Source organism: Molothrus aeneus, chromosome 12 (assembly GCF_037042795.1).
Source record: "Molothrus aeneus isolate 106 chromosome 12, BPBGC_Maene_1.0, whole genome shotgun sequence".
NCBI classification, from domain to species: domain Eukaryota; kingdom Metazoa; phylum Chordata; class Aves; order Passeriformes; family Icteridae; genus Molothrus; species Molothrus aeneus.
Window position 1 is genome coordinate 18,517,928 of NC_089657.1, and position 26,663 is coordinate 18,544,590.

A 26,663-nucleotide genomic window follows, 5' to 3' on the forward strand; every position below is an offset into this window, starting at 1 on the left:
AGCTGGCTGCAGCCACCCACCCATGGCCTTGCAGAGGGCAGCTCCCAGTTCTGGGGTGCTCTCCCAGGAGGAGCCCCCTTTTGCCACCACCATCACCCCAATTTCCTCCTGCACTGGGAAATGCCTTTTCTGGAATGCTGAGCACAGCTGGGAGTGCTGGGGCTGGGTCCAGGACACTGGACAGGTGTGGGATGTGCAAAAATGGGTTTAAAAAGGAGATATCTGCTCACAGGACTTGTGTGAATGTAGGCAGAGATGGATTTTCCCTCTCTGAGTCCCATCCTGATCCCAATTTCCTCCTGCATCAGGAAATGCCTTTCCTGGAATGCTGAGAGTGCTGGGGTTGGGTCCAGGACGCTGGACAGTTGTGGGATGTGGAAAAATGGGTTTTAAAAGGAGATATCTGCACATAAGACTTGTGAGGACACAGGCAGAGATGGATTTTCCCTCTCAGAGTCCCACCCTGAAGTGGAACAGACAGGAAGGAAGGTCACAAGGACCATCCTTGTTCTCTCCTCACCCCAACCACACCTACAGCTGATTTTCTACAGCTTCCAACCAAAGACTTCTTTATAATCATGCAGTGATCAGAAATGACAATTCAAAAAAAAAAAAACCACAGCCTTTGCATATTTTTTTATGTTTCTTTTACCATAACTTTCATTAGAACCTCAATCCTCCCTTCCAAAAACGTGTAAATAAAATTATTGCTGATCTCTGCCTGACCTCATGCCCAGTGTTGCCAACACAAGGTGCGGCTTCTTCAGCCTGGCCAGTGTTTCATGTGCTGCACCTCTGGTTTGAGCACTGGGCTGCCAAAAAGGAGTTATCAAGAGAAAACAGACAATAAATATGGGTCACAGAAGACATGGAAAGCTTTATTTCAGTAGGTTTTTTCCAGCTGTGGAAGTTTGCAGGAGCCACAAGCACTTCAAAGTTGATGAAAATACCCCAGGGCATTTTTCATAATTATTGTTTTATTTCGATTTTGAAAGTGTATACCTAGCAACAGCAATGGTGTTTTAAAAGGTCCACAAATGGTTGGAAACAGAAATGAGGAGTGGCCATTGCAGGCTGCCATCTCACTGTGCTGACAATTTCAGCTTTGTCAGACATTTGTCTTACATTAACAGCTAATTATAACCACATGTAAAACTTGACATCATTACCAGGATTAAGTCCCCTTGCTTGATCTGGTTTATTGTTTAATTCCTTCGGGAGCATTTCAGGGAAAGGTGTTTTAGATAAGAGAACTTTCTAAATTCACTACAAATCCACTGTTAATGGTGGCAACTGCTGTTTCTTGATTTACTTTTTTTTTAATTCTTTCTGTAGATTCTTAAGAGATCTCTAGGGACAAAATATAATCAGAGATGTTGCTTTGGTTAATAGCCAACATTCTAAATTTAGCATTAATTCACTATTAAACATGGCAACTGCTATGACTTGGTTGGTATTTCTTGAATTCTTTTTTGTGTAGACTCATAAGAGATCTATAGGGAAAAAGGATAATAGATGGTCTTGGAGATTGTTTTGGATTAATACTGAACTTTCTAAATTCACTAATAACCCATTATTAAAGACGGCAACTGCTATTAGTTGAAATTGTTTTTAAATTTTTTCTGCAGACTTGTAAGAGATCTATAGGAAAAATTATAATAAGTGCGTCTTGGAGATTGCTTTGGTTAATAGTGAGCATTCTAAATTCAGTTTTAATCCACTATTAAAGATGGCAGCTGCTATTAGTTGAAATTATTATTACATTCTTTCTGTAGACCTGTAAGTGATCTATTGGGACAAAATGTAATCAGTGCACCTTGGAGATTTGTTTTGGATTAATAGTGAACTTTTAAAATGTACTGTTTAATTTACCATTAAAGGTGACAAGTGCTACTTCTTAAATTTTTTTTAATTCTTTCTGTAGACCCATAGGAAATTCATAGGGACAAATATAAGTAGGTCTTGGAGACTGTTTTGCATTAATAATAAATGTTCTAAATTCAGTATTATTCTATTATAAAAGGTGGCAACTGCTATTTCTTGATTTTTTTAAAAATTCTTTTCTCTGTAGACTCATAGAAGATCTACAGAAAAAAAAAATATAATAAATGTGTCTTGGAGATTGTTTTAGTTAATAGTGAACACTCTAAATCCACTATTAATGGTGGCAACTGCTATTCCTTGATTACTTTCTTTAATTCTTTCTGTAGACCCATAGGAGATCTACTGGAAAAATTATAATCAGTAGGTCTTGGAGATTGTTTTGGATTAATATTGAATGTCCTAAACACACTATTAATCCACTATTAAGGGTGGCAACTGCTGTTTCTTGATTCATTTTTTTTTAATTCTTTCTGTAAACTCAGATTTATAGGGACAAAGTATAATAAGTGGATCTTGGAGATTGTTTTGTATTAATAGTGAACTCCCTAAATCCACTATTAATGGTGGCAACTGCTATGCCTTGATCTTTTTTTTTAATTCTTTCTGTAGACTTGTAAGAGATCTATAGGGATGAAATATAATCAGTGGGTCTCAGTGATTGGTTTGGATTAGTTGTGAACATTCTAAATAAAATATTAACCTGCTATTAAAGGTGGCAACTGCTATTTCTTGGGGGTTTTTTTAAATTGTTTTTTCTATAGACTTGTTAGTGATCTATAGGGATGAATATAATAAATGGGTCTCAGAGATAATTTTGGATTAATTGTGAACATTCTAAATTCACTATTAACCCACTGATAAAGGTGGCAACTGCTATTCCTTGGTTTGTTTTTTTTTTAAATTCTATTTCCTGTAGACTCATAGGAGATCTATAGGGACAAAATACAATCCGTGGGTCTTGGAGATTGTTTTGGATTAGCCATGAACATTCTAAATTCAATATTCCCACTATTAATGGTGGCAACTGCTATTCCTTGGGGTTTTTAATTCTTTCTTCATAGGCAATCTTCATAGACAATCCATAAGAAAAAATAAAATAAATGAGTCTTGGAGATTGTTTTGGTAACATCACAGTGAACATTCTAAATTCAGTATTAACCCACTATTAAAGGTGGCAACTGCTATTCCTTGGAGTTTTTTTTAAATTTTAATTCTTTTTTCTGTAGATTGTAATTTTTTTTTTCTGTAGATCACTCATGGGCAGTACATAGGAAAGAATATAATAACTGGGTCTTGGATATTGTTTTGGATTAGTTGTGAAATTCCAAAGTATTAACACACTATTAAAGGTGGCAACTGCTATTCCTTGGTTTGTTGGGGTTTTTTAAATTCTTTTTTCTGTAATCTCATAAGCAATCCATAGGAAAAAATATAATAAATGGGTCTTGGAGATTGTTTTGGATTAGTCATGAGCATTCTAAATTCAGCATTAACCCACTATTAAAGGTGGCAACGGCTATTCCTTGGGGGGCTTTTTTAATTCTTTTTTCTGTAGATTGTAATTTTTTTTCCTGTACATCATTCATGGGTGATCCATAGGAAAAAATATAATAAATGGATCTTGGAGATTGTTTTGGTAATACCACAGTGAACATTCCAAATTCAGTATTAACCCACTATTAAAGCTGGCAACTGCTATTCCTTGGTTGGTTCTTTTTTTTTTAATTCTTTTCTTTGTAGATTCATAGGTGATCCATAGGAAAAAATATAATAAATGAATCTTGGAGATTGTTTTGGATTAGCCATGAATGTTCTAAGTTCAGTATTCCCTCTATTAAAGGTCGCAACTTCTATTCCCGGGGTTTTTTAAATTCTTTTTTTCCGTAGGCTCATGGGCGATCCATAGGGAAAAGTTCCCACCCGTGGATCCTAGGGCTTGTTTTGTAGGGATTGCTGGTGCAGCCCCATCCCCTAGAGCAGAGCCAGCCCTGCCACGAGCCCGTGGCTGTGTCTGAGCGTGCCCGTGGTGTCGCGCAGGTGGCTCCGGGGCGCGCTGAGGCTCCGCGCGGCGGCTCCGCGGGCCGGCCCTGTGCTCGCCGTCGCTCCCTGGTGCATCGGGTGGATCGCCACGAGCTGCAAAGCTGCTGTCCACGTGGACTGGTGCTGACATCTCCCGCCCCGCCGCCGCCAGAGCCTCGCCTGCCAAGCCCAGAGACATGGCCACCAACGGCACCAAAGTGGCGGACGGACAGATCTCCACCGAGGTCGACGCCTCCATCACCAACGACAAGCCCAAAACCTTGGTAGTAAAAGTGCAGAAGAAGAAGACGGACCTTCCAGACCGAGACACTTGGAAAGGGAAATTTGACTTTCTTATGTCCTGTGTAGGTTATGCCATTGGCTTAGGGAATGTGTGGAGATTTCCCTACCTGTGCGGCAAGAATGGCGGAGGTACGTTGGGCAGGTTTGTGGGGTAGGAGTCACCAGCAAATTACCAGCAAATCAAAACCTGGTTTGGAGAGACTTTTCATACATTCAGTTGGGTTTGGTTGGGGATTTTTTGTCGGTTTTCTGGGAGGGTTGCAGGATTTTTTTGAGAATTTTTTGGGTTGGGTTTTTTTTCTTTTTTGCTTGGCTGGTTGGTTTGGTTTATTGGATTGGGGTTGGATTTTTTGGCTTTTTGGTTTTTTGTTTACTGTGGTGGTTTGGATGGGTTTTTTGAGTTTTTTGTTTTGTTTTGGGTCTTTGGGGTTTTGTTGTTGGTTTGGTGTTTTGTTTTTTTGTTTGATTTCTTGCTGTGGGGTCTTTTGAGGTTTTTTGGTTTTACTTTGTTTTGTATTTTTTGGGTTTTGTTGTTGGTTTGGTTTTTTCATTGTTTCTTTGATGTGGGGTATTTGGGTTTTTTTGGGGTTTAGGAGGTTTCGTTGCTTTGGTTTAGTTTTTTTGGGGTTTTTGTTTTGTTTTGGGGTTTGGGGTTTTTTTTGTTGCTTTGGTTTGGTTTTGGGTATTTTGGTTTGGTTTTTGGTTTTTTGGTTTTTTTGGTTGTTTGCTGTGGTGTTTTGGGGCTGGGTTGTTTTGTTGTTGTTTTTGTTTTTTATTTTGTTTTGGGAATTTTATTGTTGTTGTTTGGGCTGGGTTTTTTTTTGTTTTGGTTTGGTTTTTTGGGTTTTAGTGCTTTCCACTTTTCCAGGAGGTTCAGAGCTATTTTGGAGTGTGGAGCTCTGCTTTGAGCTCTGCCCTGAACTTTATCCTAACTCCAAGCTGTCAATGGCACTTAAAAGACCATAAAGTATCAGAGCAGAACTAAAGCACGTTGCCCTGCACCCAACCCTGCAGATCCCTCTCTTTTGGGCTGAGTTTTGAGAGGATTTCATGGGGTTTCTAGCTGACTCTGAGCTCTCCATAAAAGGCTGGAAAGCAGCCAGGGCTGGTTAAAGCCTTTGTGCTCTCTGTGAGAGGTGAAGACAGCAAAGCCCACAGGCTTCTGGATTTCAGCTTTTTACTTCAACAGAAAACATTTAAACGATGGGGAGTTCTGGTTTTCCCTTTATTTTCACCTCTGGAGGTGCTGGTTCAGAAGTGCACGTGTGATTTCCACTAACATTTTTGAAAAGTTACATCTCAGAGGAAAAAAACCCTGTGGGTTTCTCTTCATATGTAACAGGGATGGAAACTGGAAATTCACTTGTGTTTTTCTGTGGTTTTGCCCACTCTAACAGGCTTGTTAAAAATTTATTTTTAGGTGCATTCCTGATTCCCTATTTCCTTACTTTAATTTTTGCTGGAGTGCCACTGTTCCTTTTGGAGTGTTCCCTTGGTCAGTATACATCTATAGGAGGCCTTGGAGTGTGGAAGCTTGCTCCAATGTTCAAAGGTACAGTATGGATTCCAATTCTTTCTCCTTTGGTTCCAAATTGCACAAGTTTCCCAAAGTGCCAGGGCAAGGATGATGTTTCTTGGTGCCTTTCATTTATATTTAAACCATGATTTTTCTAGAGAAGACACACTGGTTTTCTGAGGTGTAACTGATGATTTTGAAATGTGCTGGGCTATATTTTTTATTCTCCATTAAAGATAGCAAGATTTAGGCATTGGAATTGCAACAAACTTATTTTTCAACTTCAAAAACTCTTTTGGTTTTCTGTAGAAATACATAAAGATTGTTCAAATAGCATATCCAGGAGTAGTTGTCTGAGCAGGTTTGGTTGTGTTCACAGCAATTTGGTAAACTTTGGTAAATTTTTCTGAGCTCACAGAGATTGGCATCACCTGTTTTTTTAACTGAAATTCAAAAGCCAGACACTTTTGGCAATTTGATGCTGAATCCCTTAAGAAAAACTCACTCCACGCTTTGAGTTTGAGCTTTGATTGCCAGAACCCCAGGGTTTTAATCTCGATTCTGCACAGACCCACAGACCTCCCAAATGATGATTTTCACCCTTCTCATCCCAAATCCTTTGACACTGCCGAGCTCCTGAGCTGAGTTCTGGCCCAGCGAAGCTGCACGTGGTGTTATAAATTACCTCACCCAGTAGGACTGACAATTAGCACAGGGTGAGCTGTGGGTTTGTTGAGATTGGATTTTGCTCTGGGAGATTTAGCACTGGGAGAACGCAGGGAGATGGAATTGTCTCTCACAGAGAAGTGTTTTTGCTCGAGTTGCTGCTGTTAGGGATTGGTACAGCCTTGCTTTGCATTATCCTGATTATTGTGAGCACTTCCTCCAGCTCAGGATCATGGAACAGCTACCCTAAATAGTTCACAACACCCCTGGAGTGTCCATGTGGAGCAGAAGACACCCTCGTGGTGGAGCCCTGGCCTGTCTTTGGTCTGACTGCCAGCAGGCACTCTGATCACATCCTGAGTGCCTTGGAACACATTCTCACTGTGTGTGCATCTGCCACCAGCTCCTGGGGGGCTGCTCTGCCACAGAATGAGCTGATTTAGCTCGTTTTCCTGGGAGTAAAACGTGCCAGAGAACTCTCAGCAGGTGGGAGTGCACCACAGAGAGAGCTGAAGGCTGGCAGTGAGCTCATGGATTTGCCTGAGCCATCACCCAAATAATCACCTCTGTGGAGTGGCACTGCTGAAATTCTCACTCCTGCATTTCCCAGTGATGCCTGCCCCATGTGATGTGTTTGCCCTGAACTGCAGCCCTTCCATTGGAAATTCCCTTGGTTTCATTTCTCTTTGTTTTCCTTACAGGTGTGGGGCTGGCTGCTGCAGTCCTGTCCTTTTGGCTAAATATTTACTACATTGTGATTATTTCCTGGGCCATATACTACCTGTATAATTCCTTTACCACTGTAAGTGTGTGTCAGAGGGGATGGGGAATTGTTTCTTGGATGTAAAGCCAAGTAAAATATGGATACACCACTAATCTGCCTCAGTGTAGATGTGTGAGGTTAACACAGAACGCACAGAAATCTGTTGGATAATCCATTCTTACTGAAAAAAACCCTATTTTGTAAAAATCCCTTTAATTTTTTTTTTTTTCCACAAGAAATTTAGAGCAGAAAACTGAGCTTACAGGTCAGTCACTCCCCCAAGAAAAATTCTAGTGTACAACTAATTATTTTGTTTCTTCAGTAGCAGCCACACAAATATGAGTTCTTTGGGAAATAGTATCATTGCAAAGTGGCTTCACGATGGAGGGGTTTATTAAAGAAACCCCCATGGAATGGAAGGTCTGTGATTTGATTAGCTCTGAACTTCCATTCATTGTTGTTATTTTTGCTTTGTTTTCTTTCCTGTTTACTTTATTTTTAGCTGCCTTTATTCCCCCTCAAGGGTGATTCATCAGCTGAGTAAGTCCTGTCTGATTTGTGGGGTTTGGCCATCTGAGGAAGCACTCTTACATAAGTTGTATATAATTAATGCATCATTGTTCAATTGTCTCTTCTATAAATTTTGCTCATGCTTGCTTGTTCTTGGCTTTAAAGAATTTTTCCTTGACCAAATTTGCATTAATTACTGCCTGGGAGTGACATGACCATTTCTGCTTTGTTGTCCTCAGAAGTGGTATTGATGTGAAAGGTCAGGCAGAGTCTGGAAGTGTTTCTTGTGGCCCATGTTAAATGAATATTCTAATTCCCTTGAAGCCTCTTCTCCTTGTGTATAAAGCACACAGTGCCCTGATACAGCAGTGCTGTGAGAGGATTTCCCAACAATTGCCATCAAAAAGATCTATAAATTGTATGTAAATGAGGCTCATTCTAATGGATACCATGAGAAACAGGTTCTGCTCCTCACAACTTCTGAAAGATGGTATGGAAACAGGCAGAACATGCACATAACAGATAGAAATTTCATCTTTCTCCAATTATCCCCTGACCTGAGGGGAAAATGAAACTCTCTGATCAATAACCATCCCAATTTTTTTATCTCTTGTGCGACAAGAGGTACCAGGACCTCCAGGAGGTCCTTTCTGCTGTTTCACCATACTCTAATGGTGAGTGCATTGAATCCAGAGCATTTGAGCTGCAATGTTAAGGAAAAGAGGGAATATTTCCACACCTGCCTCCCACAACTGACAGGAATTGAAATCACTTTCACCCCGGGGAGATCAATGTCTGCAGAGCTCCAGGTGCTTTAGTTCTGCACTCAGCTGTCAGTTCTAGCAAAGAAAGAGATACTCGAGGTAATCCTTGCTTAAGAAGTGTTTGACTCCAGGTTTTTGGTGCTCTCCCTTCTCCAGACCCTTCCTTGGAAACACTGTGAGAACCCCTGGAACACCGACCGCTGCTTCTCCAACTACACCTTAGCAAACACCACCAACATGACAAGTGCCGTGGTGGAGTTCTGGGAGTAAGCTCAGCATTTCCCTCTCTCCTCCTCTTGCATGTCCAAGGATCACCTTGTTGTCCTTCCTGTTTCACCTTCTGAATTCTTTGCCAAATGTTGTGTTGGCTCCTTGCAGACGCAACATGCACCAAATGACCGACGGCTTGGAAAAGCCTGGGCAAATCCGATGGCCACTGGCAATCACCCTGGCAATTGCCTGGATTCTGGTGTATTTTTGTATCTGGAAGGGGGTAGGCTGGACTGGAAAGGTAAGATTAAAAAGTATTGTTAATACCTTTCAATTGAAAATGCCCATTTTGCTCAAATATTCTGTAAGTTCTTGAGGTAAGAGGCGCCGGGGGCAGTTTGGCTGTCAGAGCTCTGTGAAGGATTTTTGTTTTCTTGGATTGATACAGCCCCATGTTTTAGGAAGAGCTGTTTCCTCTCTAGCTAGGTCAGACCACAGCCTTAGATGTTTCACTTACAGGCCTCTTGGCTTGGCCAGGTATAAAATCACCCAAAAATATTTCTGCTTCTTCCTGGGATGAATATTCCAGCTGGTTTGGATAGCACCAGAGTGGGGATGAAGCGGTTTGGTTCCAGCAAGAACTGTGCAATAAATGCAAAATTCTTGCTGGAACCAAACCACTTCATCCTCACTCTATTGCTATCCAAACCAGCTGGAATATTCAGAAGAACTGTTGCAATAAATGCAAAATTCTTGCTGGACCTGATATGCAAAGAAGTGTTGGGAAGAGCTGCTCCCACCTTCCCCCATGTGAGTGAGAAACATTTGAGGTCCTCTCACAGGATTTCACCCTGTGCTTCTTGGGCTCTGCCTGGCTGTGAGTGGAAATTAGGATTTACTAATCAATTAAAGGAAATGATATTCTTGAGAGACCTTTCTGAATTAAAGGGCAGCAACATCTGACATTGGCTCATGCCTTGCCCTGCTGGAAGAAATCCCAGGGAAATGAAAAGCCACAGCAATGGGGTTTGGTGTTGGGTTAGAAGACCTCAGGTCTGGTGCAGAGGGCTGGGATTTCTTCACACTGAGGGAACAGATTGTTGGTTTTTGACAAGAGGGTAAAACTGTGACCCACCTTGAACTGTGTGTTGGACAGGCCTGAGCTGAGCTCAGAGCAAACCATTTGCCTTCTCCTGTCTCCAAAGCACAAAGAGGCCAAAAAGAGGGCTGAGTCTGAGTTCAGAAAGGGTTTCTGACAGGACCTCTGAAAAGGCAAGAAAGTAGGAGCCTGTATAATATAGAGGAGTAGAGAGTGAAAAAAATGAACTGCCAGATGTGTTACAAGCAGGATCCTGGTGCCATGATCCTTGTGCTTTTGGGACTTCCTTGTGTTAAATACCAAAAAAAAAAGTGTGAAAACATCCTAGTCCACACTGTTCTCTTTTCAGAAAAATAGGCAGCAGCCACCTGCCTTTAGAGCTGGAGTTTAGGGAGTTTTGCTGGAGGCACTTCCCAAGCCTTTTCATTGAAAAATGCCTCAATTTTAAGAGCCATCCTCAGTTGCTGCTAGCGTATTTTCAGGGAGCAGATACTTTTGATTATTCTTCCTTGCACACTTACACTGCCTTGTTTCTTCCCATCAGGTGGTATATTTCTCTGCTACTTATCCCTATGTTATGCTGCTTATCTTGTTCTTCCGTGGTGTAACACTGCCTGGAGCAAAGGAAGGCATTTTATTCTATATAACTCCCAATTTCAGCAAGCTTTCAGACTCTGAGGTAAATATTCCATGCTGGTAAGCCAAAGTTTCACTCCTCACTGTTCCCCTTATGAGCTGCTCCTCAAGTGCAGAAACAGATTTTTAAAAACTTGTTTCCTGCCATCAGGTTTGGCTGGATGCTGCCACACAGATTTTCTTCTCCTATGGTTTGGGTCTTGGTTCACTGATTGCCCTTGGAAGTTACAACCCTTTCCACAATAATGTTTACAGGTAAGCAGATGACTGCACATATTGCAGTGCCACTTGCCTGTCTCAGCTGGAGCTGGCTCCTGTCTCTGTGCACAGATAATTGAAATAAAGTTTAGTGTTGAATATTAACTGTTCTGTCTGGCTGGGGGTGAGATGTGTGACTGCCTTTACACCAATGGGAGAGACTTCCCCAGCATGGAATGGAGCCCAAACTGGGAAATCCTAAATCATTGAGATCTTTCCACAGGAAAAAAAGAAATCAATAAATAAACCCCAAAAAGGATGAACATTTGCTTTCCCTGCTGCTTAAAGCCCCTTCCCTTTGTTTCAGGGACTCCATCATAGTGTGCTGCATAAACTCATGCACGAGCATGTTTGCTGGCTTTGTCATCTTCTCCATTGTGGGATTCATGGCCAATGTCACAAAGAGGCCAATTGCAGATGTTGCAGCATCAGGTACCCGAAATCTTTTCCTCTAAGCTGTGCATCAGGGTTTTTTGGTTTTGTTTTTTTGCTTGTAGGTTGTTCCTGCAACTGTTCAAAATCCCTCCCCACAGCTCCTCAGCTCCCTGTCCCCTCAGTCTCCCAGGAGGAAAAGTGTTGTCCCGACCCACTCCAGGCAGAGCAGGAGGAGTTCTGGTCATAATGAGGTGGTTTTTAAGCTAATATTTCCCAGTTCAGTTGGGTTTTAATTCCTTTTCCCATTTCTTGAGGTTAAGCCCTTGGAGGCAGATCCATTTCTTCCCTGTTCACACCTACACCTATTCCATGTGACTCTGTATCATGAGAGACATTTTATTTAGGGCAGGGAGCTGTGGAGCTGTCCATGGGAGGATTCTGTTCTTCCCTGCAGTTCCTTGTGTGTCTTCCAGCTGAAAAAGCTCAAAGCAGCAGAGCAGATGGCTGCCCTGACCCAGCTGGTGCACCAGATACTCACTTAGCAGTTCTGGCCACAGGGAGGGATCTCATAACTCAAAGCTTGGCTGCAACTCACTGGTGGACAAAATCTGGATGACTGTATTAGCAAACACAACCCACTGAAATATTCTCCTTGGTTAGAAAAGGAGAGAATTTAAGCCCTGCAAATAATCTTCAATAAATTACACATACAAAGAGATTAGGTGCAAAATGATGATGGCAAGCACTGTTATTAAAAGCTGCTCTGGAAAGGCAGTGGTGTGTGAAATAAGCTTTATGGATTTATTTCTTTGATACAGAAGGAGTTATATAAAGGCTACACCTGCAAACACCACCATATTTTTACATCATATTAAGTACATTTGATAACAGATCTCTGAAAGATGCCCATGGCCACTAATTGCAAAGGATATTTAAAAATTTGACCCTTTAATTAAGGCTTCTATTTCTCCTAGTAAGTTTGGAGGCTGGTGCCAGATTTTATCACCATGAGAGGTTATTTTGCCATCTTTTATACAGCCTTATAAAACAAATGATATTATTAAAAGGCCTAACTGCATTTCTGTGGAATGCTAAACAGAGTAAAATTAACATATTTATCTGAAGTTTATTTTGCTTTTAGCACTGCTATTTGGAATGCTTTCTGAATTGCTTTCCCTGCTCTTGTTAGCAATTAATTGCTTCAAAATCCTCATTAGACTTTGGCAATCCAGGTGTTGGTGCCATCCTTGCTCCACTGGTTTGGGGGCTGGGACCAAGCACTTGTCACTGACAGACTTTTAATGGAAACTGAAAACTCAGAGGCACTCCTTAGGTGAAACACACGAGTTTTATTTCTGTGGTTTTATAAATTTATAATTTATTATATTTATTATATTCATATATATTTATTATATAATAAACATATTAAACATTATATTAATTAATAATTAAATCTAAATAAACGTTATATAATAAAAATATTTATTATAAATTATTATATTTATAATATATTCTGTGTATTAATAAATTTATTTATTAAATTTGTTGGTTTTCCCTCAGACCCTGAGAACAAAAAAACCCTTTTAAATAGGGTTTTAAAATAGGGGTTTTTAATAGGAGTTTAACACTCTGTCCCCCATCTGCAGTTAGCAAGAAGAAAAATTAAAAAGTTTGGTCATCCAAAACGACAGAGTTTATTAAAATGTGCATTTAGGGGGAGGGAGAGCAATGGAACAGCAAATGGGAATACTGGAAATGCTGGACAGTGTCTTCTCCACTGCTGAGCTCTGTTTCTGCTCTGAACGGTGCCAAGCAGGAGAATGCAGCTGTCAAAAGCTGCTTGAGGGAGGGGACAGAGCTGAGCAGTGCCTGAGGGTGACCCCAGCCAGGGACAGCACTCCTGCCTTGGCTGAGCCAGGGGGCTCAGGAGCAGCTGCTGAACCCATCCCGTGCTCTCTGCTTGGTTGGCTTTGGGCGAATTGGGGTCCATTTTATTTATTTATTTATTTATTTATTTATTTATTTATTTATTTTAGTTTTGCCTGGTTTCTTTCCAAACCCAGGTGCTTGCAGGAGCAGGGAGCAGTGAACACTGGAATCTCTGCTCAGGGGCTGCATCCAGAGCCCAGCAGGAGCAGAGGATCCCAGCCCCAGCCCTGCCACTGATGTTCTGTCTCCTGTCTCTCCCCCAGGCCCTGGACTGGCATTTCTGGCTTACCCAGAGGCAGTGACACAGCTGCCCATCTCCCCTTTGTGGGCAATACTCTTCTTCTCCATGCTGCTCATGCTTGGCATTGACAGTCAGGTAAAACTGGGGTGGAAACCAATAAAAATACAGATTTTCTGCCACTGGGTGGAATCAGGTTTGATGTTTTTCTTTGCATTTTATTTATTTTTATTAGGATTATTTATTTTATAATTTGGGATTTATTTTATAATTTAGGATTCTTTATTTAATAATTTGGGATTATTTATTTTATAATGTGGGATTATTTATTTTATAATTTTCAAATTCATTATTTTATAATTTAGAATTTATTTAATAAATTAAGATTATTTCTGTTATATTAAAATTACTTTATATTAGGATTTTTTATATATTTAGCTTTTATATTTTTCTTATATTCATAATCCTGCAGTTCTTCAGTGTATATTAAGATTATTTTATAATTTAGGATTTATTTCATAATTTAGGATTCTTTATTTTATCATTTCAAAATCATTATTTTATAATTTAGAATTTATTTAATAAATTAGGATTATTTATTTTATATTAGGGTTATTTATTTTATATTAGCATTGTTTTATATTAGGATTCTTTATATATTTAGCTTTTATATTTTTCTTATATTCATAATCCTGCAGTTCTTCAGTGTATAACTCTAAACTCAGAGTGTCAGGTGCTGCTTTCCCATTCTGGTCAGGCACAACAACACAACAGGGTTGTACTCTCCACTGCCAGCTGGAAGTGGGGCAGGATGGTCCCTGGAATAATCAAATAAAGAATAGGAGGCACTCAGGAAAGACTGAGTCAAAAAAATGATGCTTGAACACCTCTGCTCTTTCATGAACTGCTGGAAGCACGTGAAAAATGGGCAGAAAATTTATTCTGCAGTCATAAAGGAGCTTATCTTTGAAATATTCCCTGTTAAATCACAATGTTAAAAATACTTGTTCAGTGTTCAGCTGTGTAGGAGACACTGGGATGTGTTTTACAAGATTTGGATGCCACAGGTATTTCTGAAGGGCGGCTCCAGAACTCACCACAGGAGCAAAAAGACACAGCACACATTTCATTTTAAGATCTGGAGTTAATTCACTGGGCAGTGGGATGGTTACTGAGGATATTCTGGGTTTTGATGTGCTCTGAAATCACTTCCAAGGGAAAGGGTCACCAATTTATTGGTTCAGGCTGTACTGAAGCTCTGGGTGGGATCTGACAACTGAAAATGAAGGAGGAGGCTCAACCCTGGGGTTTGCAAATCCAAGATATTCTCTGTCTAGATTAAACTATTAAATAATTAACACATGGAATAATTAGAAATGTTGACTGGGACACAAATAAAAAAGCACAGAGCATGAGAGAAAACTCTTTAAAAATAACTCTGTCCAATAAAACCTTTTGTTAATCAGTGCTAATTTTAATACAGAGAACAGCCCCAGTGGCAGCACTCAGGAGAGCACCCTGCCTTATTTCACAAGGAATACTTGGAGGATTTGTTCAGGGAAGTTGCCCCTGGCTGCTGGACTCTTGGATCACTTTTAGGAGCCCAGTCCTGGGCAGATGTGTTAATTTACCTGCAATCAGCTGCAGCTGGCAAAGCAGCAGCTCCCAGTCCCTAGCACAGCCCTCCCAGCACATAAAGGAATGTGGGATTTACTGCCTTAGCACTGGACCAGTCTTTCAGGAGAGAAAATCCATCATTTTCTACAAATCCAAGCTGACTTCAGCCTGTGAACACAAAAAGACCAAGGAGGGTATTTTATCCTAGGAGATGAAAGGAAGTTGAAAATTTACACTTTTTATTTCTTTGTTTTTCAGTGAGCTTCAGGCTTGACATTAAAACCCATTGCTCAATCTGGGGGGAAACTGCTGTGAAAAATTGGGTCAAAAATATTCTTGAAAGCATTTGTCTCTAGGCAACTAACAGCTGAGGAAGGTGGTCTAATATTATTAAAAGGAATATGTATCTACAGGCTGTCATGCTCTCTGCATTTTCTGTCTGTCACTGAAACATTTCATCCACTCTAATTTACACGAGCTGTAACCATTGGTTGAATTCTACTTGCTCTGCTGAAAATTAATAAAACTTTACTCATCTTCTGGTTTTCATATTGCAGCCATCATAATGATAACATTTATCTGAATATTTACACACAGAGGGATTCTGGAGTGTGGCCATTTGGAGGACACAGCCTCAACAAAAATGTTTTCTGGGGATACAGAGAATATTTGATTTATTACATATGAGAATCATATGAGAATCTTTAATTTTCTGCGTGAAGCACCAATCTGGTTAGACTTTCTCTGTGTGTTGGCTTTCTTGTATCACATAAAAAAGAAGTTTATTTTGTAAATCACATAAAAAAGAAGTTTATTTTGTAAATCACATAAAAAAGAAGTTTATTTTGTAGGATTGAGGGACCAAAGCCCTCAACTGAAGTTTATCATCTTTATTACAAAAAAAAGAGCAGTTCCTGTTCACAGAGTGAAAGCAACAGTTCATAGCTCAGAATTTTGAGTGCTCCTTGAGCTGGAAATCTTTTTGCACAGATCATATTTCAGCCACCATAATGATAACATTTATCTGACTATATACACACAGAGGGATTCTGGAGTGTGGCTATTTGGAGGACACAGCCTCAACAAAAAATGTTTCCTGGGGATACAGAGAATATTTAATTTATTGCATATGAGAATCTTTAACCTTCTGCATGAAGCACCAATCTGGTTAGACTTTCTCTGTGTGTTAGCTCTCTTGCATGTGAGTAAATCACACAAAAGGAAGTTTATTTTGTAGGATTGAGGGACCAAAGCCCTCAACTGTAGGTTTATTATCTTTATTACAGAAAAAGAGCAGTTCCTGTTCACAGAGCGACAGCAACAGTTCATAGCTCAGAATTCTGAGTGCTCCTCGAGCTGGAAATCTTTTTGCACAGATCTCTTTAGACAGAGCCAAGGAGATTCAGGAGCAGAGCTTCCGCTGCAGTCAAGCGAATTTTCACTTCTCGCTGGACGGCTGCAGCCTCAGGCCAGCCAAGGGTCCAATCACAAACTGCTCCCCAAAACTCCATGCTGGGCTCTGCAGCGTTTTTTGTGTCCAGCTGGGCCCTGGAGTGTGTTTTGTGTCCCTTTTCCTGCAGTTCTGCACCGTGGAAGGGTTCATCACTGCCCTGGTGGACGAGTTCCCCAAGCTGCTGCGCAACCGCCGCGAGCTCTTCATCGCCGTGGTGTGCATCGTGTCCTACGTGATAGGGCTGTCCAACATCACTCAGGTACTGATCCCTGGGGCTGCCTCTGCCCTGCTCCACCATTCTCCTTCCCCAGTCCAGCCAGGAATCTCTGCCAGCCCCTGGATTGTCAGGGATTCCTGCTCGCCAAGGTTTGGGCGGTTTAAGCGTAGAACGCCCTTAAGACTTTAGCTTTGATATTTGTATTTGTATTGTATTCATTGATATTAGTATCATTTCTTTAATATTAGGATTGTTTTGCTTTTATATATTGAGCTATTGTAGTTTTTATATATTTGTACTCTGCTGTTCTTTAGTGTAAACTCCAAACTTCACAGCCAGTGTCAGCTGCAGCTTGCCTGAAGATGTTGCTCACATAAACTCAGAGTGGTGCTGGCTGAGCAGTCACTCTCAGGAGCTGCATCAAGTGGCAGTGCCTGCTTTCATCCCTGCTCTGTGTGCTGCTGCTTGCTGGGACTGCCTCACACAGAAATCACACGTGTGGGAGGGAAAAACACAGCACAAATCCCCCTTGTAGCTGATATTTACTGCAAATCAAGCAGCAACTTCCTGAGTGTCAGTGGGAATGATGCCTTAGCTTTTTAGCTTTTATATATTTAATTTATTGGTACTCCTGCAGCTCTTCAGTGTGTCCCTCCAAACTGCACACCCAGTGTCAGCTGCAGCTTCCCCATTTTGGGCACACACAACAATTCCTCTCCAGGCCTGGCAATCAAGGACACCTCACTGCCCCAGGGCCCAGAGATGGGAACAAAAGGGACTTGGGGGGAGCAAACTTGGGCTCAATGACTTCATTACCTGCAGCTGGAATGGGCAGATGAACCCTCAATGTGCAAATGGACCAAACTGATAAAAGTATAAAATCCTGTGAGCCAGGGTCCATTTTGGGTGTAGGCCCTGGGGGATTTCATCTGCCCTAAATGTACCTGCAGGCCCTTCAATAAATGGAACTGCTTTTTATTCCCTTAATTCTGCCTGGCCTGTGGTTTTTAGGTAGCCCCAAAAAGGCCTCACCTTGGTGTCCCCTCCAGGGCTCATGGGACAGCAAAATGCACTTCCCCACATTCCTACAGCCAAAAAAGTGGCAGCTGGAGATGTTGACTTTGCAAACTGCTTGAGGGAAATGGTTAGTGATTAAATTATGATTAAATTACCAAATAAAGAGCAAACAGCAAAATTAAACTTTCCAGTTTAAACAGCAGCAATCTTAATTTCATCAGGATTGACCTCAAGCCTTAAAAAAACTTAACCTGTTTAATTTACACTAATAGGCCCTTAACCTACCCACCACTGTTAGTTTGTATCCTACATTTTGAAGCTGGAGGCCTTGCTCTATTTTTCATACTTTTTTTTTTTCTGTTTCAGGGTGGCATCTATGTGTTTAAGCTTTTTGACTACTACTCTGCCAGTGGAATGAGTCTCTTGTTCCTTGTATTCTTTGAGTGCATCTCGATATCCTGGTGCTATGGTAAACATAAGCCTGTTTGTGTTTTTCCCTAAGCTTTACACACCCTGAGGATAATTCATCCTCTGATCTGTGGTTGATGTGCATGTGGTGGGGGTGGAACTGAAAGTGGCTTTGGTTTCTGTGGATAGAATTCAAAGTTGGCTTGTGGAAGGTGCTGCTGCCTTTTAAACACTCTACCTAGAGGCTTGGGAGCCATGAAGAGTTTCAGGACTATTAAAAGGGTGATATTCCATATCCTTTCCTGTCCCACTTCCTTGGGAAGCCTGGATCTTCAGAGGTTTTGGGTACATACTTCCTCAGGACTCTTGGGATTTGCAATATTTCGTTTTTCCAGAAATTTTCCCACTCCAGGGTCTTGCAGGGAGCCAGGCTCCTTGGTCAGTTAGGGAATAATCACCTTAAATATCCAGACCCTGGGCTGGCAGTCTGTGGCTGCAAGCATTAATGGGTCTGTGGGATATTGTCACAGAGCATTTTTGACCTCAGAGCTCTGTCAGCTCCTCTGAGGAGCTGCTCCCATCCCCACTGAGGCACTCCAGCTGCTCCAGGAGCTTCCTGCTGGATTTCAGTGGGCCTGAGAGGATGGAACAGCATTTAACAGGGGAGAGGCACTGCTGGAGAGCCCAGCAAATGGAAAAATACACCAAAATTCTCATGGAAATCACAGAATGTTCTGAGCTGGAAGGGACCCCACAAGGAGCTTAAGTGGATGGTCCATACAGGGCTGGAAGCACAGCTTGGAATTGTCAGCTCCAGGCTCTGGAAGAGATCAGAGCCATAAATTGGTGACAGAATCATGAAGAAATCAGAGCCATGGACTGGTGACAGACACAGCTTTGGGAGGCTGGTGGGGAGCAGCAGCAGCAGGAGGGGCCCTCTGATTGCAGCTCCACTCCTGCCCATCCATGGTGGGCACTGCAATGAAGCTGGTTAATGCTGGGATGGGTTTAAGGGGAGGTTCATAATTGTAAAATATACCCTAATTTTCTCATCCTAATATACCCTAGAGTTGGAATCAATCAAGGGTGTTTCTTGCATCTGACCTTCCCATGTGCAACTTCCTCATTTGGCATGGGAGTAAGTTTGCTGGTCTCTATTTAATTAATTATGATGTGGAAGAGTGAGAACAGGTGACTTTTGTTGCTTTTGAGTTTGCACACGTTTTGCCTTGAGGAAAAGTTGAGATCTTTGTAGAGCTTCCAAATAATAATCATAATTTATTACTATATCATATATCATAATCATAATTTATGACTATATCTCTCAGAACCATTGAGCTTCCCATCAACTCCACTACCTGATATGTTTCTGTGTTGTTCCTTATTTCTTTACCCAGGTGTTAATAGATTTTATGACAACATCCAAGAGATGGTGGGATACAGACCCTGCATCTGGTGGAAACTCTGCTGGTCCTTTTTCACTCCTATCATTGTGGCAGTAAGGAACAAACTTTTATTCTCTGGTTGAAAGGATGTAAATGAGTGGCCTGGGTGCTGCAGCCTTGTCATTTCCAGCCCCACAGGTCCATATTAGTTCTGCCCTCTCTCCTTTTTTAAGGATTTGAGCAATCCCATTGAAGGCAATAAGCAAAAAGCAGTGTCATTCCAGGAAGATTGTGCCCCAAAAAGAGAAGTGAAGATTTTTATTAGACCTCTGGAAATGCTCAAGAGGTTGATTGGCAGAGTTAGAAAACTCTGAGGAACAAATTTTGACACTTTTTTTTTTTTTTTTGGTGTTCTAGATAGAATTTAGCAATCTAAAATCTAAATTTTCCACGTACACAAAAATGCCAACATGCTGTAAACTGAATTCCTCCACAAGCCCTTCTGGTGACAGAACGGGGTTCTAAACTCTTGTTCTTCCCTCATGGCATTCTGTGGCATATATTAATCATTTTATACTGCATTGCTGTGGGTTTTCTGGCAAACTCTGCCATGAATCTGTACTGGAAACCACAGAACAGCTTTTTCCCTGATTCTAAACTTTACCCAGTTAATCCCATTCAGTACTTTGTGAAGTAGTAAGCAAAGAAATGTAAATGTACTGCACATACACTGAACCCAGATGCAATGTAACAAACTATTACACATGAGCCAGCATTTAACCAGAGAAAGCAAATGAGGAGCACTAAAAAGACACAGAAATGTGCTCATGTTGAGGGTTCCTCGAGTCATCCCTTCCCAGATCAAGGCAGATTTCATTTTTGTAAGAACATAAAAGCATAAGAGAAACATTTTACTTTTATGGCACAGGAGGAAGATGCCCAACATGGTCAGACTGGCCAGATTTGTCAAGTCCTCAGCAGAATGTGCTGCCCAGCCCAGCTCAGAGCAGGGATAAAATTCTGCCTCTGGGAATTTTCAGAGCAGGGATAAGAATCTGCCTCTGTCCTGCACGAGGGCTCAGCCTGGATCAGAATGAGCCTCCCTCCCTCCTGACTCACTTTAGCAGGGTTTCCTGGCTGCTTTAGCCATTTGAGACAGGCCAGCACAGGAGATTTTCCTGGGAATAGCCTGTGGAATTCTGTGTCTGCAGGGCATCATTGGAGAACAACCCAAAAGCATCGTGGGTGCTGCTGCTCAATGGCACAATGGGGACATGTACGTGGTGCCACTGAGCAGCAGCACCCACGATGCTTTTGGGTTCCAGCTATTCCCAGGATCCCTGTTTTCCCCAGTTGCTTTTGGGTTCCAGCTATTCCCAGGATCCCTGTTTTCCCCAGTTGCTTTTGGGTTCCAGCTATTCCCAGGATCCCTATTTCCCCCAGTTCCTTTTGGGTTCCAGCTATTCCCAGGATCCCTGTTTTCCCCAGTTGCTTTTGGGTTCCAGCTATTCCCAGGATCCCTATTTTCCTCAGTTGCTTTTGGGTTCCAGCTATTCCCAGGATCCCTGTTTTCCCCAGCAGCCCCCTTCCCTCTGGCTCTGCGCAGCTTATCCAAGGAATTTACTGCTCCCAGCAGCACACCTGGATTATCTGAGGTGCAGGTTTATATGTGAAAACACAGCTTTGAGGTGAAACATTCATTTTGGCAAGAGGCATCTTGGGAAGCTCCAGAAAAACTCTTGAAGCCAGAACACTGTGGGAATCTGACCCCAAACCCTCCCTTCTCCTTTGCAGGGAGTGTTCATCTTCAGTGCTGTGCAGATGACCCCCCTGACCATGGGCAGTTACGTGTTCCCAAAATGGGGCCAGGGGGTGGGCTGGTTCATGGCCCTGTCCTCTATGGTGCTGATTCCTGGCTACATGGCATACATGTTCCTCACCCTGAAAGGATCCCTAAAACAGGTAAGCCTGCCTGTCCCAACCCCCCTGGTATGGTATTTGTGGGGTGCCCAGATGAAGGAAGGCTTGATGAATCTGAATCCATGTTCTTGGAAGGATAATTTATTATTTTATTAATATTTTATTAATATTTTATTAAGATACTAGATTATATATTAAGATACTAATTTAATATATTATATTATATTTCTATTATATTTCTATTATATTTTATTAAGATATATTATATTATATTATATTATATTATATTATATTATATTATATTATATTATATTATATTATATTATATTATATTATATTATATTATATTATATTATATTATATTATATTATATTATATTATATTATATTAAAAAATACAGGAAAGGATAGAGACAGAAGGTTAAAAAGATAATAATGAAAACTTGTGACTCCTTCCAGAGCCTCAACACAGCTTGGCACTGATTGGTCATTAGGTCAAAATAATTCACATGAAACCAATGGAACAGTCACCTGTGGGTAAACAATCTCCAAACACATTCCACATGTGAGCACAACACAGGAGAAGCAAATGAGATAAGAATTTGTTTTCCTTTTTTCTCTGAGGCTTCTCAGCTTCCCAGAAAAAAATCCTGGGCCAAGGGATTTTTCTGAAAATATGGCTGCCACACCTTGGCACCTGTGCAATCAAAGATTGCTGGGCACTTCTTTCCTCTCATCTATTTCCCCCTCAGCCATTTTGCTTTGAGCTAAAAAAAAAACCCAAAAATCCATAAAAGTGCCAACCAAAAGAGAAGAGAGTGTCTGAGCCATCTGTTGCTGAACACAACTCCCCACGTTCCACAGGGTCCTTATCTCTGCTCTGGCAGCTGCAGACACTTGGCATTCCAGCTCCTCACACCTAGAAACCAGAGGAGAGGTTTGCAAATTATGGAAATTTGTCCTGATTAATGCCAGACACGCGGCCGCGGATCACGGCAGGGGATGCTCCGGGGAGCTGGAATCAAAATCAGGGGCTGAGCTCCAGAACTCTGGGATTGCATGGTCTGCTCAGTGACCCTGCTCTGCATGTCCCTGATGGCCCCCAAGGCTTCAGCTCCTGCATTTCACCTGCCCTGCTCTGCTGCAGCTGGGAGGGAGGACATGGAATACCTTGGGAACACTTCCCTTGAGCCTTTATTTAAGGGATTTCTGTCAGCAGTCACTCTGTGAAGAACATTAGGGGCTTTTTCTCATTGCTCTCAGCCTCTCCCTGACTGCTCCTTTTTTAAAGAATGTAACACTTCTCATGGAAGACAGTCTTTTTTCCAGTCAGTTTTTATTTCAGTCAGTTTTTATTTTACTCAGTTTCTATTTCAGTCAGTTCTGAGGTCCTCAGAGATGTGCTGCTAAAGGGGTGGGAAATATTGACCACATTACTGCCCCACACACCGTTCAGGAGCCACCCACAATCACCACACCTCATTTTTCAATCTGGGTGGATCCTCAGTTTTCCCTCTCCAGCTCCTCCTGTACATCACAGCCAGTTCTCCAGCCCAAGTACTGAAACACTCTGTGACTGTGGCAACCAAAGACTGTCAAAAGGAATTTGTCAGAACTTCTGGAATATTCTAAAATCAGCTGACAGAGCCATCTTTGCAAAGGGCTGGATGATCTTAAGCAGAATTGACGAGTGATGCCTCATGAAATGCTCAGATCTTGATCCAAATATTTGTCTTCAGCAAATTTTGAAGGACTCAGTGAGGCTTTAAAGAAGTCTGCACAAAAAAATCTGGGTTTTGATTTTTTTTTTGTTTCCCTCCCTGCCAGTTCTTAGCTCCTACATTTTGAATAGATTTCTCTTGGTCTTATGGAAACTTTTAGGTGCAAAAGGAGAACTGTTGCCCTAAAATACAGCTGCTTTTTGTGGAGGGTTGTGTGAGACCATGGTAAGAGTTCCTCATCTCAGCCTTGTTGTGGATTGAGGTCGTATTTTCAAAAGCATTGATAAATTATTATTAAGTGAGGGGGGAGCCTGCACCAGTGAGAGGCTCTGAGGAGCCAAACTGGGATTGCTTTTGAGATATAAGAGAGATTTCTTTGAGATAGGAGATTTCTTTGAGATCTATTCTCTGCCATGAGCTGGGCAGAGAAGCTGAAGGAACAGAGAGGACAAAAGGACGAGGAAAGACAGAATAGGAACAAAACACTCTAAAACACTCTAAAACACTGGTTTATCCTTGGAGGAGCTCTCAGTTCTCCTGGGGAGATGCCCATACTCTGGTGCCCAGCACTGCTGCCCACTGCAGCCCGTGCAGTGCTGGACCCTGGGCTCACAGCAGAGCCTCTCCCCATTGCTTTTCCCCAGGAAAGCTCCTTGTAGGCACCCAGCATTTGGCACAGGGTGTTTCAGCTCCTCCTGTCACCTTCAGCACAGAGCTGGAATTCTGTTTAGTGCAAGTGGCTCGCTGCTGGTTCCCTGGCAAGATAGGTGGCTGTAAAGAATTGTCTTTAAATATTTAGGAAAAAAAAAAAAAGAGTAGTAAGGTTGGAAATAGTTTCTTGGCTGCCTCACATTTACTGTTGTCCTTTGAACAGCGCATCCAAGTGATGATTCAGCCAAGTGAAGACATCACCCACCCTGAGAATGGGCCAGACCAGGCCCAACAGAGCAACTCTGCCAACAAAGAAGCCTACATCTAAACTCCTCTCTCCTCCAAGTTCCGCTCCTCCTCCAGAAAAACAAAAAATATGGTTGAATATGACCACAAATTCACATCTGAGAATATAATTACCTACCTCTAGTGGCAAAAAAAAAAAATAAAAAATACCTATTAAAAAAAAAAAAGAGGAAAAAAAAAAAGCAACAAGGTCATCTCCACTCCGAGGGAATCGCCATGGGTTCGATCCAGCCGTCGCGAGCTCAGATGTTTGACAGTGTTTTTGTGTTCTCCAGCAATCCAGACTGTTAATGTTTTTATCCTTTCACAATGATAGTTGCATACCTTGGAATTTGTAAATTGATGTGCCAAGACCTTTTTAATCTACCTTTTAGCACGACTATTTGAAGTTTTGTGCTGCTGATTTTTAGTAGTCGATCACTATTTCTTACCGCTGAATCCCAAGACTGTTATTTCTGACTTTGCAGGAGTAAAATTAAGTTTGGAGTTGTTTTGTACAAAAAGAGAACGGAGTATTTTGTAAACAAGTGATTTCCAGTGCAAAAGTCTGCCCTTAAAATTTGCTCCAGCTGAGGCCATTCGAGGGGGGAAGAGACACTTCCTTCAATTAACAGCAGGCACAGCCTTTAAAAACATTCCTAGTGCAAAAATTGAGTTGTTTGTGGCAGAGCAGCCCAGGCCAAACACACTGGCTGTGCTCAGCCTTTCAGGGTGACTTTCAAACAAGGTCATAAATTTCCTTAAAAGTACATATCTTGCTTCTTATAAAAAGAAGATATCTGCGTGAATCAATGTTAGAGGCATAAATATGACTTTTAACTTTTTTAGCAAAGTAATAGCCGAGAGCTCTTAGAGATTCCCAGGAGTAAAATACAAAGTATTTGCCATTCAAGCTCAGACTCCCTGAGCTTTTATCATGCTGTTATCACTCTACTATTGCATTGCCACCAAAATAGAAACCAAACCAAGATCAAAGTGAGTTCCAACGTAGGGCTTGATTGAACCTGCCCGAGAACTCCCCCAGCTCCCACCCCAAACCCCAGCACTTTGAGAGCAGTGGGATTTCCATTTCCAGGGGCTGGGTGGTGCTGAGGGCACGAGGGAGAGCTCTTTGATCCCCTGCAATCCCACTCTGGGCTCCGGCCAGCCCCTGGAAGTTCTCCCTGTGTGGGGAATGCAGCGGGAGCCCCGCTCGGCATTTCTCGTTTGGCAGCTATAAGATAAGACAGGCACGGAGGCTTTTTGGTTTTTGGTTTGTTTTTTTTTGGGGAGGGTGATGTTTGATTGTAAATGACTGTGACAGAACTGTGCAATGAAAAACATGCTTTTCAGCAAACTTTTTTTGTGCACCGTACAATGTTAGATAGCACAATTTATGTAGGACTACTACGTGGAAAAAAAAAAACAAAAAAAAAACATGTTACCTGTGAATGTTGGGTTTTTCGTTGTTCTCGTCTGAAGGTGACAAACATGTTCTTGCAATAAGGTATTATTCTCAGAATGTCAAGCACATTATGTAGAAATAATATATATATATATAATACACATGTATTTCAAACTACATCCTAAACTCTCAGAGTATGTTGGGTAGGTTCTAAACTGTTTCATACCTAGGTCAAATGTAAAATACTACGAGATCTAAGCTCCATCCTAAACGGCCATAGCTGAGATGCAAACGTCCTGTAAGTCTTTGGGATTTAGAGGAACCCCTACATCCTACACAGACATTACACGTGATACATCATACTTGTGAATTTCATTAGACTAAGGGTAAAAACTCCGACTTTCTCTTTATTGTTTAATGTAACCGAGTCCCATGTTGTTCTAAGAAAAATGCAGTATTTAATGTTTGATTGTAAACAATTATGACAGATGTTTGACAGACCTGCTCTTTAGCAAAAAGCTGTACAAACGTTATCACATAGCACAAACTAGTGTTGTAGAACTACTGTGTGTAAACTGTGAATAGCTGTATCTTTTTTGTAGTACTTGCCCTGAAAAAGAAAGATTATTGTATGATCATATATGCTTTTTGCAATAAGGAAATATCCAACACCAAGCAAATCTATCTCTATATAAAAATATATATGTAATATATACATATTCAAAAATATATACAGAGCCTGTTTAAAAGAGTACAGTATTATTTAGTAAATTGCAACCTGTTCTATGGACCAAATGTAAAATATTTATAAATTAAGATGCATTTTAAATGTCTATAAACGGTGTCATAATTAAAGCACGATTGTTATGTAAGTTTCCAAGAGTTTAGAGGAAAAAGAATAAAGGTTATATTATACATTAAATCCAGAATTTTGCCGTCTTTCATTGGACAAACCCAATCTGTGCTATTTTCCACTTCCAAATGTGTCATTTATATAAAAATATCCTTTAAATACCAAAACGCTGTATCCCACTTGTGATGTGTATAATTAATCCACACTATTCCTACAATGTAATTAGCATGTGCATACATTATACAGGGAGCTTAAGAGGTGACAGTTAATAGCCCTTCCTGGCATCCTGCTGCTTTCATTCTCCTGCGGGAAGATCGCAGCGCATCTCCAAGAAAAGGACAAACGGATTTTGGGATGTTTTGGACGGTTCCTCGGGTGCACTGCTGTGAGCTGCAGCACCTCCCTGGTTTTGGAGCCATCCCAGTGCTGGATACTCCCCAGGCAGATGATCCACGGCTCCCAAAGCTCCGTGCTCCTGCCTCAGCTGCCCTGGCAGGGTGGGAAGACGAGGAGAAGACGCGGAGGAGAAGAAGTCGCAGCGCGGCTGCACCGCCGCTCCTGG

General features: G+C 41.5%; 1 protein-coding gene across 2 annotated transcripts in view; it reads left to right on the forward strand.

Annotated features, from left to right (window-relative positions):
- The window catches only part of SLC6A1 (solute carrier family 6 member 1), a 70,476-nt gene extending 44,306 nt beyond the window's left edge, over positions 1-26,170 (forward strand). For both annotated transcript variants that reach the window (XM_066558277.1, XM_066558276.1), the window contains exons 2-15: positions 3,922-4,335; positions 5,627-5,758; positions 7,090-7,190; positions 8,582-8,691; positions 8,804-8,936; positions 10,279-10,413; positions 10,522-10,625; positions 10,936-11,060; positions 13,196-13,308; positions 16,368-16,499; positions 17,841-17,943; positions 19,280-19,380; positions 21,062-21,229; positions 23,782-26,170. In XM_066558277.1, coding sequence (XP_066414374.1) covers positions 4,101-4,335; positions 5,627-5,758; positions 7,090-7,190; positions 8,582-8,691; positions 8,804-8,936; positions 10,279-10,413; positions 10,522-10,625; positions 10,936-11,060; positions 13,196-13,308; positions 16,368-16,499; positions 17,841-17,943; positions 19,280-19,380; positions 21,062-21,229; positions 23,782-23,886 — 1,797 coding nt within the window. In that variant the 5' untranslated portion in view covers positions 3,922-4,100 and the 3' untranslated portion in view covers positions 23,887-26,170. The remainder of the gene's footprint in view (positions 1-3,921; positions 4,336-5,626; positions 5,759-7,089; positions 7,191-8,581; positions 8,692-8,803; positions 8,937-10,278; positions 10,414-10,521; positions 10,626-10,935; positions 11,061-13,195; positions 13,309-16,367; positions 16,500-17,840; positions 17,944-19,279; positions 19,381-21,061; positions 21,230-23,781) is intronic.
- The last annotated feature ends 493 nt before the right edge of the window (positions 26,171-26,663 follow it).